This window comes from Xenopus tropicalis, chromosome 7 (assembly GCF_000004195.4).
Source record: "Xenopus tropicalis strain Nigerian chromosome 7, UCB_Xtro_10.0, whole genome shotgun sequence".
Taxonomy (NCBI): domain Eukaryota; kingdom Metazoa; phylum Chordata; class Amphibia; order Anura; family Pipidae; genus Xenopus; species Xenopus tropicalis.
In genome coordinates this window covers 56595529-56613337 of record NC_030683.2, presented here as the reverse complement: position 1 = coordinate 56613337, position 17809 = coordinate 56595529, and the positions used below count along the sequence as shown (strand labels likewise).

Genomic DNA, 17809 nt, shown 5'->3' with positions numbered 1-17809 from the left:
TTGTCACCTCCGAGACGCTCTGTTGAAGCTCAATTGTGTCGGCCTCATGCACCAGTCTCTCCTGCACCTGAGATTCCTTCTACCTTCGATGTTCAGCCTGCTGATATTCTTTAATGGATCAGCAGTTTCTCAGGGGATAACAGCAGCAAATAGGCATCAATCAAGTATTAAATCCATTCAATAATAATCTTGTAGAAAAAGAGGGGTACATTTTATAACTCATTCTCAACCCTCAAATGTAATGGAGATCCAAACAAATAATTTTGGAGGGCACACCACAATTGCTAAAGCAAAAATAGCTGACTTTAAAACAAAGACAGCAAAAAGAAGAAAAAAGGTGCAAATGAGAATCTGTTCCCCAAGCCCACATAGGGGCAAACAGAATATTAATAAAAATCAATCAATTACTCAATGCACACCTACTAACCACAAAAGGCAGAAAACGGTATGTTTAACATATAATGCTTTTTATGGCAAAAAGTTTCCTTACATGGATTTTTATTTATTCAACGTTTCAGTTCCTCACAGGAACTTTCGTCAGGAATTTTCCCTGACAAAAGTTCCTGTGAGGAACTGAAACGTCGGATAAATAAAAAACCATGTAAGGAAACTTTTTGTGAACATTTTTTTTCAGATTGAGGTAAAGGTGAATAGTGACCATGTTCCCAACAGTATTGGAACCTTTATAGCATGATGATAACCGAGAGTTCCTTCCAGAATTTATGCTGAGTTTGAGAAACACCTTCTTATTACTATGTACAGTGAGGAAAATAAGTATTTGAACACCCTGCGATTTTGCAAGTTCTCCCACTTAGAAATCATGGAGGGGTCTGAAATTCACATTGTAGGTGCATTCCTGCTGTGAGAGACAGCATTAAAAAAAAAATCAGGAAATCACATTGTATGATTTTTAAAGAATGTTTTTGTATTGCACTGCTGCACATAAGTATTTAAAAACCTGAGAAAATCAGTGTTAATATTTGGTACAGAAGCCTTTGTTTGCAATTACGGAGGTCAAACATTTCCTGTAGTTCTTGACCAGGTTTGCACACACTGCAACAGGGATTTTGGCCCACTCCTCCACACAGATCTCCTCTAGATCTATCAGGTTTCAGGGCTGTCGCTGAGCAACACAGAATTTCAGTTCCCTCACAAGATTTTCTTTTGGATTTAGGTCTGGAGACTGGCTAGGCCACTCCAGAACCTTGATATGCCTCTTACGGAGCCACTCCTTGGTGATCCTGGCTGTGTGCTTCAGGTCATTGTCATGTTGGAAGACCCAGCCACAACCCATCTTCAATGCTCTGACTGAGGGAAGGAGGTTGTTGCTCAAAATCTCACAATACATGGCCCCATTCATCCTCTCATTAATACAATGCAGTTGTCCTGTCCCTTCACAGAACAGCACCCCCAAAGCATGATGTTACCACCCCCATGCTTCACAGTAGGGATGGTGTTCTTGGGATGCAACTCATCCTTATTTTTCCTCCAAACACGGCGAGTGAAGTTTAGACCAAAAAGCTACTTTGGTCTCATCTGACCACATGACTTTCTCCCATCCCAGATGGTCATTGGCAAACTTCAGACGGGCCTGGACATGTGAAGGCTTGAGCAGGGGAACCTTCCGTGCAATGCATGATTTGAAACCATGATGGCATAGTGTTCTACCGTCAGTGACCTTTGAAACTGTGGTCCCAGCTCTCTTCATGTCATTGACCAGCTCCTCCCTTGTAGTTCTGGGCTGATTCCTCACCTTTCTTATCATCAGTGATACCCCACGAGGTGAGATCTTGCATGGAGCCCCAGTCCTAGGGAGACTGACAGTCGTCTTTAGCCTCTTCCATTTTCTAACAATTGCTCCAACGGTTGATCTATTTTCACCAAGCTGCATGGCAATTGCCTGTAGCCCTTTCCAGCCTTGTGGAGGTCCACAATTTTGTCTCTGGTGTCTTTTTAAAGGTAGAGTAACAGGTCTGTGAGAGCCAGAATTCTTGCTGATTGCCAGGTGTTTAAATACTTATGTGAAGCAGTGCTATACAAATATATTATTTAAAAATCATCCAATGTGATTTCCTGAATTTTTTTAAATGCTATCTCTCACAGTGGGAATGCACCTACAATGTGAATTTTAGACCCCTCCATGATTTCTAAGTGGGAGAACTTGATAAATCACAGAGTGTTCAAATACTTATGTTCCTCACTGTATGAAGGCTGGGGGGTAGCCCAAGGTTATTTAATTTCTGACTTGTCAGCTAAACTGACCTCTGTCCTAATTTATAATAATAGTTATAGCTACTATTCTGTGCCTGCTGCTGTGTTATAAGTATATAATTGTGATTTGTTATGTTTCTTTTTACATCAAATATCATAATTTATCTATCACATGAACACATACAAAGCAATACACTCTGACATCGCAAAGCAAAACCTTTATAGTTGGATAAAAGTGTTAGTGTTGAGGTCGGTAGAAAAAAACGTGCTTTTAAAGCATTTAAGTTAGCTGGGACAGCTGAAACTTTTATCATGTACAAGGAAGCAAATAAAGTATGCAAAAAATCAGGCAAGCTAAAATAGAGTTAGAAAGGGGTATTGCAGAAAGGAGTAAAAGGAATCCAGAATTTAAATATGTTAAATATTAATTTTTAAATATGTAAATAGTAAAACAAATGGGTGGGTGGGACACAGGGTCGCAGGGTCACTTAGTTGACGAGAGCAGGGAAAAATCAGAAATACTGAACTCAGTCTACACAACTGAGGAGCCAGCTAATCAAGGCTTCCATTTTAATAGACCCAGTTCTAGTAATATAACTACTGATGCATGGGTCACTCAGAAGGAAATTCAAAAAAGATTTGAACATGTAAAGGTAAAAAAGGTCCAGGACCGGATGGTATTCATCCCAGGGTATTAAACGATCTTAGCTCTGCCATTGCCAAACCTCCACTTAATTTTTCAGGATACAATGAGATCTGGCATGGTGCCTAGGGACTGGCAAATGTGGTTCTGTTATTCAAAAAGGGATCTCGTTCTCAGCCTAAAAACTATAGACCTGTTTGTCTAACATCAGTGGTAGGAAAGCTTTTGGAAGGGGGAATACATTGCAAATAAAAATACTATAAGTTTGTGCCAGCATGGTTTTATGCATAACAGATCTTGCCAGACCAATTTAATTGACTTACGAGGAGGTGAGTAGGAACCTGAATGCTGGAATTGCAGTGGATGTCATCTACTTGGACTTTGCTAAAGCATTTGATACTGTACCACACAGAACATTTCCTAACTGGGCATGTGTTATTAGTGGTGTATTGCAGGGACCTGTCCTTGGTCCTTTGCTTTTTAACTTGTTTATTAATGACCTAGAGGTGGGCATAGAAAGTTCTGTTTCTACTTTTGGTGATGATACTAAATTGTGCAAAACTATAAGTCCCATGAAGGATTCTGTTGCTTTGCAGAGCAATTTGACAAAATTGGAAAATGGGCACCAAAATGGAAAATGCAGTGTGGTTTTAAGCTCCAGTCCTTAAAAGGGTTATTGAGCTGGAGAGAGAACAGAGACGTGCAACTAAACTGGTGGGATGGAAGATGTAAACTGTGACGTTAGATTGTCAAGGGTTGTTTTTTTCTGGAAAACAGGCACATGCTCAATTAGAATTGGCATTTCAGTCTGATAGAATTTAAGACACACTAGGGCTGATTCACTAAAGTGCGTTAAAATGTGTGTTATTTATAGCATACGTTAAAATTTTTATTGCGTCTAATTTTTCGTGTCTTAACGCACGATTCACTAAAAGCATACTTGCGTTAATTTACATGCAATACTGCTTGCGTTATTTTAGTTGCGAAGACTACTTTCATGCAGTATTTGACGGAACGTGCGCTAATCAACACACTGCGTACAAATATTTGCCACGTACAAAAAAATGCACGCCATGTTAGCCATACACGCCATTACTTTCGTAAACCTACTTTTATGAAAATGACCATTTCCTTGCAAACTAGCGGATGCATCACTCTAGGGCCAACACATACTCAAGTCAGTGTTAATTTTCGCATAAACTAATGCGATATTTAGCGCATCCAAGTGTTTGTGAATCACGCGTTAGTTAACACACGCTAATTAACACAATGCAGTAAAATTAATGAATGCGGTTGTGCGCGACTTAACACATGCGGTAATACTGTAGCGAATTGCACGTTAATTTCTGTGTCAATTTTAATGCAAATAAGCATGCGCTAAAAATTAACGCACTTTAGTGAATCAGCCCTACTGTTTGCAATATATAGCTTTCAATAAAAGATTTTAAGGGAAGGGATATAATTCCCTACAGAAATGTCAGTGTGCTTGTCTCTGTTCTATTTAATGTAGATTTTACACAATGGATCGGGCTGTGACAATGGATGAGGTCTACTACAACTGCAGCAGAGTTCACAAGTTGATGAGTGCTGATATGTGTGTTTTGAAAATGATCCTATCATCCCAATGTATAGTTCCATACTTTGACTGGAATAGTCAGGTCACTGCTTGACTGGTGGAAATGCATTTACAGGAGTGCGCTTCTGTCTGTCAGTAAAATGGATGCTGCTGTGTTTGCAGATATCAGAAGAACTGTACATGAGTGAGGGTGTTATAGCAATTGTAAAGTTCTCCAAAGGAGGAAAAATGGTCTGGGGTTATTTTTTTAAGGGTTGAGCTGATTATGTTGATAGCAAACCATTATGCTACAGCACACAATAACATTCTTATGTGGCAATAGGTTTGGGAAGACCCTTTCTTTTTTCAGTCTTATAATTCCCCTAGGTAATAATCAACAACCACACATACCGTATATACTCGAGTATAAGCCGATCCGAATATAAGCCGAGGTACCTAATTTCACCTAAGAAAACTGGAAAAATGTATTGACTCGAGTATAAGCCTAGGGTGGAAAATGCAGCAGCTACAGCTAAGTTTTTTTTTTAACTGTCTATACTGTCTTAATAACTTCTATTTGTGAGAGTGCATCAGCCCCACTAAATAGATAGGAATTTGCAAATATCTACTTTCCTGCTATAATGCATTCACAAAAATATATGTCCTTTATATAAGTTTAATAAGCAGAATATGCATTTAGCATTTGAGCTTTTCACTTCTATTACCCAGAAGCAGAGAGTGAGAATCTGGCAAGACAGCATGCAACACAGACTAGTTAAGTGACATAAGCACACATGGGTAATGATTGCTTAGGATGCCCTCTACAAATATTTGTTGAAGGACAACAACAGGTTCTAGTGGTTATTTAAGGGATACTGCCTTACCATGCCTAGGAGCAGTCATTAGAGTTGGTCATTAGTTTTTGCCCTTTGCCAACCAGCACAGAACAGAGCCGTGTACAAAGCTGCCCACCTGCACCTGTTAACTAATAGCCACTACCATCCATTGTTTATGTTCTGCCATTTTAAAGGGCATTGCTACCCACTGTCAATAAAAAGGCCACTCTTTGCCATATACATTACTTACAATGTTCCAATAAAGGATTTAATAAATCTAACTGCTTCAGCATCTGTCTGGCAGTTTATATGCTCTGCACTGCTGCATAACAATAACAAATCCTGCCTTCCGTTGCAATCACATCTACAAATAACCGCTTGAGTACCAAAATAATGTCAATTCCAGTTCCAATTCCTCTCCCCTCAGAGCGTTTGAGCAGCAGAGCCCATATCCCAGTGCCCTACACATACAAACACTAAATGACAGTCAGTAGCCACCTGAAACTTCCTGCGTGCCTTCTGCTTTAGCTCTGCCAGGTTCTTGCAGGCAATTCCGTACTTCTGCTCCCTGTGCAGTGTCTTGATTTTGTAACACCGTGCTTTCGTTGTGCTTAGGACGTTGTCGCGCTGGATCAGGGAGTGCGAGCGCGCGCACATTAGCGCAGTAACATACGGCCAAGGGGGGTGCGAACACGCGCGCAGTTGAAAGTTAGATAAACACTATATGAACTTCCAGAAATAAATATAAATATGTTATTTATATAGACATACCTGATTTCACATACTGAAAGGAAACCAGGATAACTTTGTCTGTGTTCACTGGTACCAGTCCCCCCAATGAGATTCTTGTCCATTTGGTTACTTAGCGGGCCAGGGGGGGTGCGAATGCGCTCACAGTAGCGCAGTAACATACGGGCATGGGGGGGGTTGTTGTGAGTGCGCATGCACAGTAGCGCAGTAACATACGGGCACGGGGGGCCGAGAGGAGGTAGTAGTGAACTTACCTCCTCCTGGCAGACACCAACAAAAGTGGTAATTTTCAGTAATAGTTTATTCACAACAATATTGCAACACATTTCGCAGGCATTTCCTGCTTCATCAGGCAATGTAGAATAGGCGCAAAAGAAACAACTAAAAACACAGAGACAGGCAAGTTATTCAAATTGTGGGGAAGTGAAGATACTGATGTGAGTGATGTATGGAGGAGTGCGGATATACGGTGAATAATAACAGTTGGGGGGGAAAAAGAAAAAAGAAAGTAGGGAAGGGAAAGGGGCAGGAAGGGAGTGAGGGGAGCCCGTGGGCCAAGTATATGGGGGGGAAGGTGAAAAACAACATGGGGAAGCAAGTGCTGATGGATATGGGGAATGGGCTGTTGGTATATATTAATCTAAATGGGAAACAACATACGGTACATACATACGGTAACTTGTTTTTTAATAAGGGAAAGTTTTTAACCTTTGTGAAAAATTCAAACATTAACCATGAAACATGCTTGGCCTTAGGTCATGTTGGAGCATTAGGGAAGGGTTAAGTCTTCAATTTAGAAAGTCTGTTTAGAATCCACATTTGAGGGAGACCCTTCACAGCAGGGGGTAATTCACAAATACCCCCTAAAGACACTGAAGCCAGACTGGCTGGCTAGGGGACTGTGAGGTGTGAAAAACCAGACAGGGCCAAATGAATCAACAAGGTAACTAAATTATCATACCTGTGCTACAGTGGGCGGTCTATCTCTTCTTAGCAGATTCTTAGATAATATTTTTTTAGGCCCATAAAATAAATATCTTTTACTAAAGATAAAAATCACGGCGCCCAGTCATTAGCTTGTAGCTAGAGCTCCCCACAGACTCCAAACACTCCCATGTTATGATGATCCATCGCGGGATTATCTAATATTCTGATAAAACCAGAATAATATGTGTTAGGCCTGGTGTGTTTGGTGTCTATGAAAAGAGAATTCCATTTCCCACATAATGCTCATGGTTCCATAATTTAGTTGTATGCCCATAAGTATTTAAGGCTAGCTGGAAAATAAAAATGTCACAAGAACAGCCAGTTGCCAAATGGTGACCCGCCCTCACCTTTCTCATTGGATGGGGGCGTGACCTACCTTGTGGCCTGTATATCAATGGCCTAGACAACTGGGAAGATGTATGCCTTTGGGGACCGAGCTGCTCGGGAGGTATATGTCACTATTTCTCCGTCCCCCCGGAAACAGGAATTACATAGGACCATTCTATTGGTGATGTATGTAGGTTTCTGATTTTTATCCCTTTTTATTTCATAACTGTTTTGCAACTTGTGTGTCATTTTTGTAACCTTAACTGTTTTTATATAAAATATGCACTGTCCACTTTGGATTATTAAATATAAAATTTAATAAGTTTTTCTTTGTGCTCTAAATGAACCTTTATGCCTTAAGAGGAGTGTATATGTTAAATGTGTTTTAACCCTTTGCTAGTTATAAGGAAAGTGTGTCTTAATCCTTTGTTTGCTTGCGGGAAAATTGTGTGTTGTCTGTAGACTAACTTGCATTGTCTGCTAGAGTGCTTAGCTAGGAAGTCTATGGTGATTTCCTCTGTTAAGCGTCAGTGTGCAATAGAACATCTAGACTTAGGTGCTTGCGGCCTTTAAACGTGGTGATGGCAGTTATTAAGTTTAGGTGAGTTGGGGCTGTTTGGGGTTTGATTGCACATGTTAGTGAGAAACTGTGTAGTTGATGTGTTAACCCTTAAAGCCGTCCGCCTGGTCACGTACATCTGTGGTGGCATTCGTGACACCTTACAACATTAGTGTCCAACCTCATTAAAGGAACAGTAACACCAGAAAATCAAAGGGTTTAACCTTTCAGCTGCCAAGAACATATGGCATAGGTGCTTTCAGAAAAAGTTGTTATCTGCCAAGCACGTATGCCATATGTTTGGCAGATAAAGGTTTCTCTCTGCAGAGGCCACACGTGCAATGGAGCAATGACAGCCCCGTGGGCAACAAGCCAGGGGGGCTGTCATGTCGGTCCTGCGATGCGATAGTCGTAGGACTGACCTCCAAGCAGCATCACGTCTACTGATCAACCTGCTCCTTCCTTCCCTTCCCTCACTTCCTGCTGTGCAAGGACTGCTGCAAGGAGGACCCTTCAAGCGATCCCTGCTTCTATCCTGCCCACACACACACACACTTAAACTTACGTGTATTTACACACACACATACAGCACACAATTTAGCAGTTTGTTTATTTGTTTTTTTGTTTTCATTTTGCAAACTTTAGCACACTAATAGACACTCATACACACTTATACACCCACACCATTACACATATATACACAAACATTCACACACTTTTTTTTTTACTTATTCATTTTACCCCTTTATCTTTTGGTTTTTCCCTAAAAACTGTTTATTTTGACAGTGTCACTATTGGATCAGATATTCTGACCACTAGTTACGCTGTCATGTGACTTATTTTGTTATTTCATTGATTCTCAACATTTTTGTGGTTTTATTGCATTTTTATCCCTGTATTAGTGTTCCTGGACATAGCTTTGCCATGTGGTACTTTGGTGTAGCAAAATATCTTTACCTATTTTGAATTCATCAGAATGTGTACTTTCCAAATATATATGGGTTTCTGGGGGTCTCTGTACATTTAGGGGGTCTTATGGCACATAATACCATAAGAATTAGTTAAAGGTAAGCAATGAAATTAGTGTGCATTTTAGGGTCTCTAAGTGCCATGTGCTTTGATTAACCTATGTATAGTGGGCATCAAACTGTTCAGTAGACCTCTGATGTTCATATTTAGGGAACTGTTGTGAAACCACGATAGTAAGGATGTCAAAGTGGCACTGTATATTGCTGACGAGATGACGCAACGCCCCCTCTATCTGTGACTTTATTTCCCCTAGGGTTTTAAATGCTATGAAATTCTATACCAATGTTTTCAAGAAAACTCAGAAAGTCCACCTGCTTTAGACTTAATTATACTAGAAACTATGCCAGTGCTAGGCTGCCCACACCAGGCGGGAGCTCCTGATGCAGACAGCCGTGTTGTGAAACTCATATGCCACAACTTACTCTTTATGCGCATGCATGTGACATAAGGTGAAACACATCCACTGCTCCTATATCAGGCACATGTGCATAATGAGCAAGCTGCAACATGGCCGCAAATAACATAGCCGTAAACAACATAGCAGCCCGCACCGGGGCTCCCTCTCTCACATTAGCAATGGTAGTTAAAAACTATTGTTTTCCTCAATCACAATGCGGGCCTCTAGCGGGGGAACCAATAAGAGAGTGATAGGTGCACTTTAATGTACAAACCTCACCAACAATATGCCTAAGGCTGGGTAGGCCTTCCCAGAATGCTAGAGATTGTTATAGCAGCAGTAGGAAGACCAATTTCAAATGTTAAAACTCTTGCTATTTGGCATTAGATTTTGTACATGCAGGTGTCTGGATACATTTAGGAAAAATGACCACAATTAATACTCATTACTCCACACTATGGCAGGAACTATATCTTGAACACAATATAGATATATATATAGATATATATTACCAACAAGCCTCACATAAGCTGTCACACATAATAATTTTGCATTAATACACACTGTAGCAGAACTAGACAAGTATGGGCTGGGAGCAGGATTCAAACCCGAGTTCTGCCCATCCTCTGAACGACCACCATCCAGACACTCACCTGTAGGCATGCCTCAAACTTTCATACTACTTCTGTCTCTGAATCTCTCGCTGTGTGTCTTCAACTTCCCCCAAGGGGGGGTTCAGGGCCAGGTGCAATCATACCCCAGATGACGCCATCCAACCTAAGGAGATATACATTTATTTGTGTTACTTGTCTTTTGACAGTTTGTCACCTTCATCTTCCATACAATGGTCAGAGGTTTTATCCATTCAGCTTGTGGAGGACTGTACGCTGCAGTGTAAGTATTCAGTACATTCAGATCATTAATGCTTTTTCATAATATTATAGTTTTTGCACTCTGATGCCATGTCATTGCTTGATTGCTTGAACTTTGTCCATTTCTTGAAATGGGGCTACCGCACAACTTCAGGAGTTGGCAGGCACCATTCAGTGGTTTTGGTTGGGGGAAGGAGGCTTGTTCCAGGTCAGCTTGACAGTTTGCAGCACTATTTGTATTGTGGAAATATAAGGTTGTTATAGTACATGGTTAGTCAAGAGTTAATAGTTTATGTTCATGTTATGTTGTGCTATATTATTGCTATCCCATGTGTTGGTTATAATACAAAAAATATAATAAATGTACTTACCTTTTAATAGATTGTATAAAGCCTTTTAATCTCACATCTATGTCTGGTGTGTTTATTGTGACAAAATGCAGGAGGGAGCGGGTCATGTCATGTGCTGCACAGGATAGGATCTGAAATAATGTAGACTATGCTCCAGTTTTGTTAGTATGAAGAAAGATGCATTTACACTTTTGTATCTTTCAGATTCCCTTCTAGTCATTTTGGAACTCTCACTGGGCTGCAATCCCTCTTGAGTGCAGTTTTTGCATTGTTGCAAGAGGCTCTGTATAGAGTAATGCTTGGACCCCTCCACGGTAATCCTTTCTGGGTAAGATTTGATGATAACCCTTGTCTTCCTACCATTGTAGGTGGAGTAATCTTACGCATATTGCACATACCTGCCAAAAGCAGTCATCAGAGTTCTGTGAAGGTATAGGTAATTCTCAGTTATTCCAGCATTGTGCTCACATAGTAACATAGTCGGGTTGAAAAAAGACTTACGTCCATCACGTTCAACCATAATGCCTATATATAACCTGCCTAATTACTAGTTGATCCAGAGGAAGGCAAAAAAACCCATCTGAAGCCTCTCTAATTTGCCGCAGAGGGGAAAAAATTCCTTCCTGACTCCAAAATGGCAATCGGACCAGTCCCTGGATCAACTTGTACTAAGAGCTATCTCCCATAACCCTGTATTCCCTCACTTGCTAAGAATCCATCCAGCCCCTTCTTAAAGTTATATAATGTATCAGCCAACACAACTGATTCAGGGAGGGAATTACACAACTTCACAGCTCTCACAGTAAAAAATCCTTTCCGAATATTTAAACGGAACCTCCCTTCTTCTAAATGGAGTGGGTGCCCTCGTGTCCGTTGGAAGGACCTACTGGTAAATAAAGCATTAGAGAGGTTATTATATGATCCCCTTATATATTTATACATAGTTATGATGTCACCTCTTAAGCGCCTCTTCTCCAGTGTAAACAGACCCAACTTGGCCAGTCTTTCTTAATAACTGAGACTTTCCATACCCTTTACCAGCTTAGTTGCCCTTCTCTGGACCCTCTCTAACTCAATCATGTCCCGTTTGAGCACTGGAGACCAGAACTGAACAGCATATTTTAGATGGGGCCTTACCAGCGCTCTGTAAAAGGGAAGAATAACCCCCTCCTCCCGTGAATCTATACCCCTTTTAATACAGCTCAAAACCTTATTTGTCCTTGCAGCTGCTGCCTGGCATTGCTTGCTACAGCCAAGTTTATTATCTACAAGGACTCCAAGGTCCTTCTCCATTATGGATTTGCCTAGTGCAGTCCCATTAAGGGTATAAGTGGCTTGCATATTTTTACATCCCAGGTGCATGACCTTACATTTATCCACATTAAATCTCATCTGCCACTTAGCCACCCAGATTGCCAGTTGGTCAAGATCCTGCTGCAAGGATGCCACATCCTGGATAGAATTGACTGGTCTGCAGAGTTTTGTGTCATCTGCAAACACTGATACATTACTTATAATACCCTCCCCTAAGTCATTTATGAACAAATTAAACAAAAGTGGACCCAGTACAGAACCCTGAGGGACCCCACTGAGAACCTTATTCCAAGTAGAGAATGTACCATTAACAACCACCCTCTGTACCCGATCCTGTAGCCAGTTTTCTATCCATGTGCAAATGACTTCACTAAGACCAATATACCATAGTTTAGAAAGCAGTCGTTTGTGGGGAACGGTATCAAATGCTTTGGCAAAATCCAAATAGATTATATTTACTGCATCCCCACTGTCCAGCTTCTTACTTACCTCATCATAAAATGCAATTAAATTGGTCTGACATGACCTGTCCTTCATAAAGCCATGCTGATTACTGCTCATAATGGCATTCTCCACTACATAATTTTGTAGGTGATCCCTTAACAAGCTTTCATATAACTTGCCCACCACGGATGTCAAACTTACAGGCCTATAATTGCCAGGCTGAGATCTTACTCCCTTTTTAAATATAGGAATGACATTCGCCTTCTTCCAATCCGTAGGTACCATACCTGATGAAAGCGAGTCTGAGAATATCAGAAACAAGGGCCACTGTAATTCTGACCCTAGCTCTCTCAGTACCCGAGGGTGTATTCCATCTGGCCCAGGTGCCTTGTTTACATTTATCTTGTTTAAACCTTTAAGCACCATAACCTGTGTCAACCACTATGTAGTTGGAGCTGAGGCAGCAGTGCAGCTATTGGGTGGGACTTGGCCCACTGGCTCCTCTACTGTATACACAGAAGAAAAGAACTGGTTAAGCACATCTGCCTTTTCTGTATCCGCTGTAACCATATTGTCACTATAACTCAATGGGGCCACACCCTCCACCTACATCTTTTTACTATTAATATATTTAAAAAACTTTTTGTGGTTAGTCTTGGCCTCTGACGCGATGCGCTCCTCATTTTCTATCTTTGCCTTCCGGATTGCTGTTTACAACACTTGTTATAGTGTTTATATTCATTAAACGCAGCTACTGCCCCCTCTGATATTTCTTAAAAGCTTTCCTTTTTTTCCCTATTAACTTCTTTACCTCAGAGTTAAGCCACATAGGGTGATTCTTAACACTTCTACTTTTTCTTAATAATGGAATAAATTGAGAACAGTAATGATTTAATATCACTTTAAATGACAACCATTTCTGCTCTGTGTTTTTATCAGAAAATATAATGCCCCAATCTATGCCCTGAAGCGCTGCCCTTAAGGAGCTAAAATTTGCCTTCCTAAAATTCATTGTCTTTGTTGCCCCAGTGTAAATTTGTTTCCTGCACCAAACATCAAATGAAATAACATTATGGTCACTATTACCCAGGGGTTCAACCACTTGCACATTTGCTATACGTTCTGGGTCATTAGAGATCACTAGATCTAGTATAGCATGGTTCCTGGTTGGCTCCTCAACAACCTGTGACATAAAGTTGTCATGCAGTAAGTTTATATACTTGTTCCCATTTACTGTCCTGGGAGTACTATGGCTCCAGTCAATATCAGGATAATTAAAATCCCCCATTATTATCACTTGCCCCAAACTAGCAGCCTTTTCTATTTGCAACAGGAGCTGAGCCTCCTCCTCACTTACATTAGGGGGTCTATAGCATACCCCTGCAATTAGTTTGGTAGATTCTTTACTATCTATGAGAAGCTCAACCCATAAGGATTCAGCTCCCTCTGTTAACCCCATCACTTCCACTTTAATATTTGCTTTTAATTCCTGCTTAACGAACAGACACACTCCTCCTCCTTTTCTATTGCCCCTGTCCCTCCAAAACAGTGTATAACCCCCAATATTAACTGCACCCCCAATATTAACATCAGGGTCTTGTGTCCTCACAATGTTGGCCTCCTATGCAATAAATGTAGAAGTCACTAAATCATAAGCAGTAGAGGTATCGGACCCCTTATCTTAAACCCATTATCCAGAAAGTTCCAAATTACGGAAAGGCCATCTCCCATAGACTCCATTTTAATCAAATAATTCACATATTTAAAAATTATTCCTTTTTTCTCTGTAATAATAAAACAGGACCTTGTACTTGATCCAAACTAAGATATAATCAATCCTTATTGGAGCCAAAACAATCCTATTGGATTAATTACTGTTTAAATAATTTTATTAGCAGACTTAAGGTAGGAGATTCAAATTATGGAAAGACCCCTTACCCGGAAAACCCCAGGTCCCGAGCATTCTAGATAATGGGTCCCATACCTGTACTAATGTATATATTGGGTACATAAAAAAGACACCTTTAAACACAGCAGCATTGTTTTAGTAAAGGTATTTTTATATAATCACATCAAGGTTCATATGTAATTAATTATATTTTAACAAAACATAAATTCTTAATGTAACATCTGTGTGCATTTATGTTATGCATTTGAATTGCATATGGGTGCTTAACAGGTTCTAATAAGGACAGGCTTCTTCTTGGCACTATGTAAATGCCTGAAGTCATTTAAATAGTTCTAAAGCCAGATAAGCTGTAGAAGTCATGTCAGCTTCATTGCAGTATGTCTCCTGCACAACAATTGATTTTCCACGTGCATGTAAAACTGTTTTGATTATGTAGCCGGCTGTTGGCGCTACAGGAGCCCTAGTATGGGGGAACAGGTATACTATTACTGAATGGCGTGCCTCCACCTAGGGTAAGTATAGGTAGAACTATAACTCACCTCCCTGGGAAACTCTGTAATGTCCTCCTTGGACAGGGACTCCCTGCAACTCCTTGTACTTTGCCCCTCCCTTGGGGTAGCTGCTTACCAGGCAGTTGAGAATCCTCTGTATATGAATAGCCAAGACTCCGGTTATGATGATGAACCAGATGAACTTGCTTTATTAAGTGCAGGCAGGACTTCCAGAATTTGTTACATACACATTTCAAGGTACACTTCTCCTTTACTTCTCTCTTAAAGAACCTCTATCAAAGGGCTACCCACGGTACTCCCGCCAAGTGATCCTATCCTGCCTGTCACTCCTAGGGGCACATTTACTTACCCACGAACAGGCCGAATGCCTCCGATTGCGTTTTTTTCGTAATGATCGGTATTTGGCGATTTTTCGGAAAATTATCGCGACTTTTTCATTGCCGTTCCGAATGTTGCGCAAAATCTGCCAATATTTTCGTAGCGTTAAAACTTGCGCGAAAAGTCGCGCCTTTTTCGTAGCCATTCCGAAAGTTGCGCAAAATGTTGCGATTTTTTCGTAGCGTTCGGATTCATTCAAGCTTCAGTATGGTGACTTTTCTTGGGCCAGGTTGGAGCTGCAGGGTGCCATTGAGTCCTATGGGAGGCTTCCAAAATCATGCTAAGTCTGAAAGTTTCACCCGCCGCTTACGAGCGTTCAATACGAAAAAGTTGCGACAAGATACGAGCGAATCGTAATGGCTACGAAAAACTCGTGTTTTTTCGCGCAAATCGTATTGGTAATGAAAAAAGTCGCGTCAATTTCCGAAAAGTCGTAAAGGCGCAGAAAAAATCGCAAAAAATACGAAAAAGTCGCAAAATGTTGTTTTACAATCGGAATTTTTCCAATTCGGATTCGAATTTGTGTCTTAGTAAATCAGCCCCCTAGAGTTACAATACTCTACTACCTAGAACACTAGCCTGTTGTACACCTCTTACAGAGTTAGTCCCAGGACTAAGACCTGCTGAACATGGAAGTCATCCCATTTTATACTTTTAGCATAGCGCCATCTAGTGGTTGCTGTTAACTTGCTAAACTCCCTTTTAGCACTTAAACATCTAGGACCAAGGTGTCCAAATCACATAAGGCCACCCTCTAGTGCCTGTCTAAACGGGAACCCACCTAATGGGCCCAAATCTGGGGATCCCTACATTTATACATTGTATAGGGTTTATCACCTATTTCTTTTTACCTTATTACTAGATTGCCTCTAGTTGCTGTCTCAAGTTTACTGCTGGTTAATAGTTATTTTTGCCAGCTTTGCCCTCTTCCTTATAGCAATTGTCTGAAAAATCTAGCTAGATTTAATCTCAAATCACCCTAACTGTAAGAGCACAGAGGCTTGCAGCAATACAACGTAGAAGGTAGGGTGCAAAGTGTAAAAACAGGGCCAAAGAAAAACATGGTTTAAATCATGTTTTACCTTTTAAATATGCAATTATATCACTGCTATCAGTGGAGCTGCAAACTTTTTCAAACCAATATCATGGGAGTGGGACTCCTGACTTTGATAGACATTTAGCAGTGAAAGTGTATGCTGGATGGCAGGTATATATATTCACTTTTTGAAATTTGGAGACTTTTAAGAGCCACCCCTTTAAGAGCTACCTCAGGGTTATCCAGGAGGTGGTGTGAGCTGGCTCTCTAATGGGTATTTAAGGAAGCGAGTATTAGGTGATGGTGTGGAAATAGGAGTTACACATGGTTGTGACTTGATGTTCACCAGCAGAAAATCCCCTAAAAGGTTTTTATACCTGTATTTTGTATTAAGTACGCTATTTAATATTATATTTAATTATTATATTTAATATTTGACATTTGCTACTGCTGGAAAAGGGAAAATTGTGTCATACGTACCATGAGTTTCCTTTCCTGGTCCTCTCCATGTTAATACTCTCCGGGATACCTTCCTTTCCTCAATGAAGAACACAACCCCCCTAACTAATAAATTATTGATGAAAGAGACTACCCTAGAAAGCAGCATGCATATAATCAGTAGAGATGAGGTGAGTTTTGCCATTAGCAGGTGGGTTGTAGTCTTGTAGCTTTTAAAAAATGGCAGTAGCAGGTGGGATGGTTCCTTAGTGCATCCGTGAATTGTTCTGCATTTTAGACAGTTCTTTAATTTCAATAAGCAGTTTGTAGTGGCTCTCCTTGTACTTTTCCTTGCTAAACTTTCCTTGGCAAATACCCCCGAACAAGTCAGCAAAGGTTAAAATGGTATTCGCTACTCAAGGCCATTGTCAATACAGGAGAATGCCCTGCAGACTCCCTTGGCTGGCTATGTCCCAGAGGGCAATGGACAAACTTGTACAACCCCACCAGAGGTACACATCTGTACACCTGGATGATACTGTCATTTTTAGTAGGGGCTGGTAGTCCCAATCTGTCTAAAGTTCAGGCAGTTCTAGTGTGGCAGATTTATGGTGAATCCAGAGAAGTGTACAGTAGGGATGGAGGAGGCAAGGTACCTGAGGTACATTGTGGGGAGAGGGCTAGTAAACCCCAGCTTAACAAAATAGATGCTATTTAGAACTGCCCCCCCCCAAAACCAAAAAGCAGGTATAAGCCTTTCTGGGATTAGTTGGGAGACTGTCGTCCTAGAGCAGTTTCTGCTTGTCTTGTCTGTTGAGGTACATTGCTGGGTCCAAAGACACCAAAGCTACTACCCTACTGCTAACTGTGCAACTAGTGGAAAATTACCTGTTGACAGCAGAGGAACTTGCTTCCAGCAAAACACTACGACAATCGTCCACGGAGCCAGCGTCCTCCCTCCAGCAACAGCCATCACCTCCAACTACAGCACAGTCTCCTTTATGGAAAGTGGATTCCCACATGTTAAAAGGACAAGGCCAAGGTTTTAAGGACAATGTGGCCACTTAAACCTCAGAGCAGTCGGCTCCCTTCCAGGAAGGAATTGCCTTTAGAACCTGTGGCAAGGTACAGTATTGCCAGAGGAGGAGATTGCTTTACCTCCTTCTTTCTAAAAATGGGAAGATAAAACTACTCTGGTTTCACCTGTCCAGGATCCTGAATATCCCTGTGAAATGGTGTTGTCTGTTTAATACAATCCTTTC

At 40.9% G+C, this 17809-nt stretch overlaps 1 protein-coding gene across 2 annotated transcripts in view; it reads left to right on the top strand.

The window, feature by feature from the left end:
• The window catches only part of slc43a1 (solute carrier family 43 member 1), a 174121-nt gene that overhangs the window by 154400 nt on the left and 1912 nt on the right, over positions 1 to 17809 (top strand). For both annotated transcript variants that reach the window (NM_001199911.1, XM_031905161.1), the window contains exons 13-14: positions 10115 to 10188; positions 10721 to 10844. In NM_001199911.1, coding sequence (NP_001186840.1) covers positions 10115 to 10188; positions 10721 to 10844 — 198 coding nt within the window. The remainder of the gene's footprint in view (positions 1 to 10114; positions 10189 to 10720; positions 10845 to 17809) is intronic.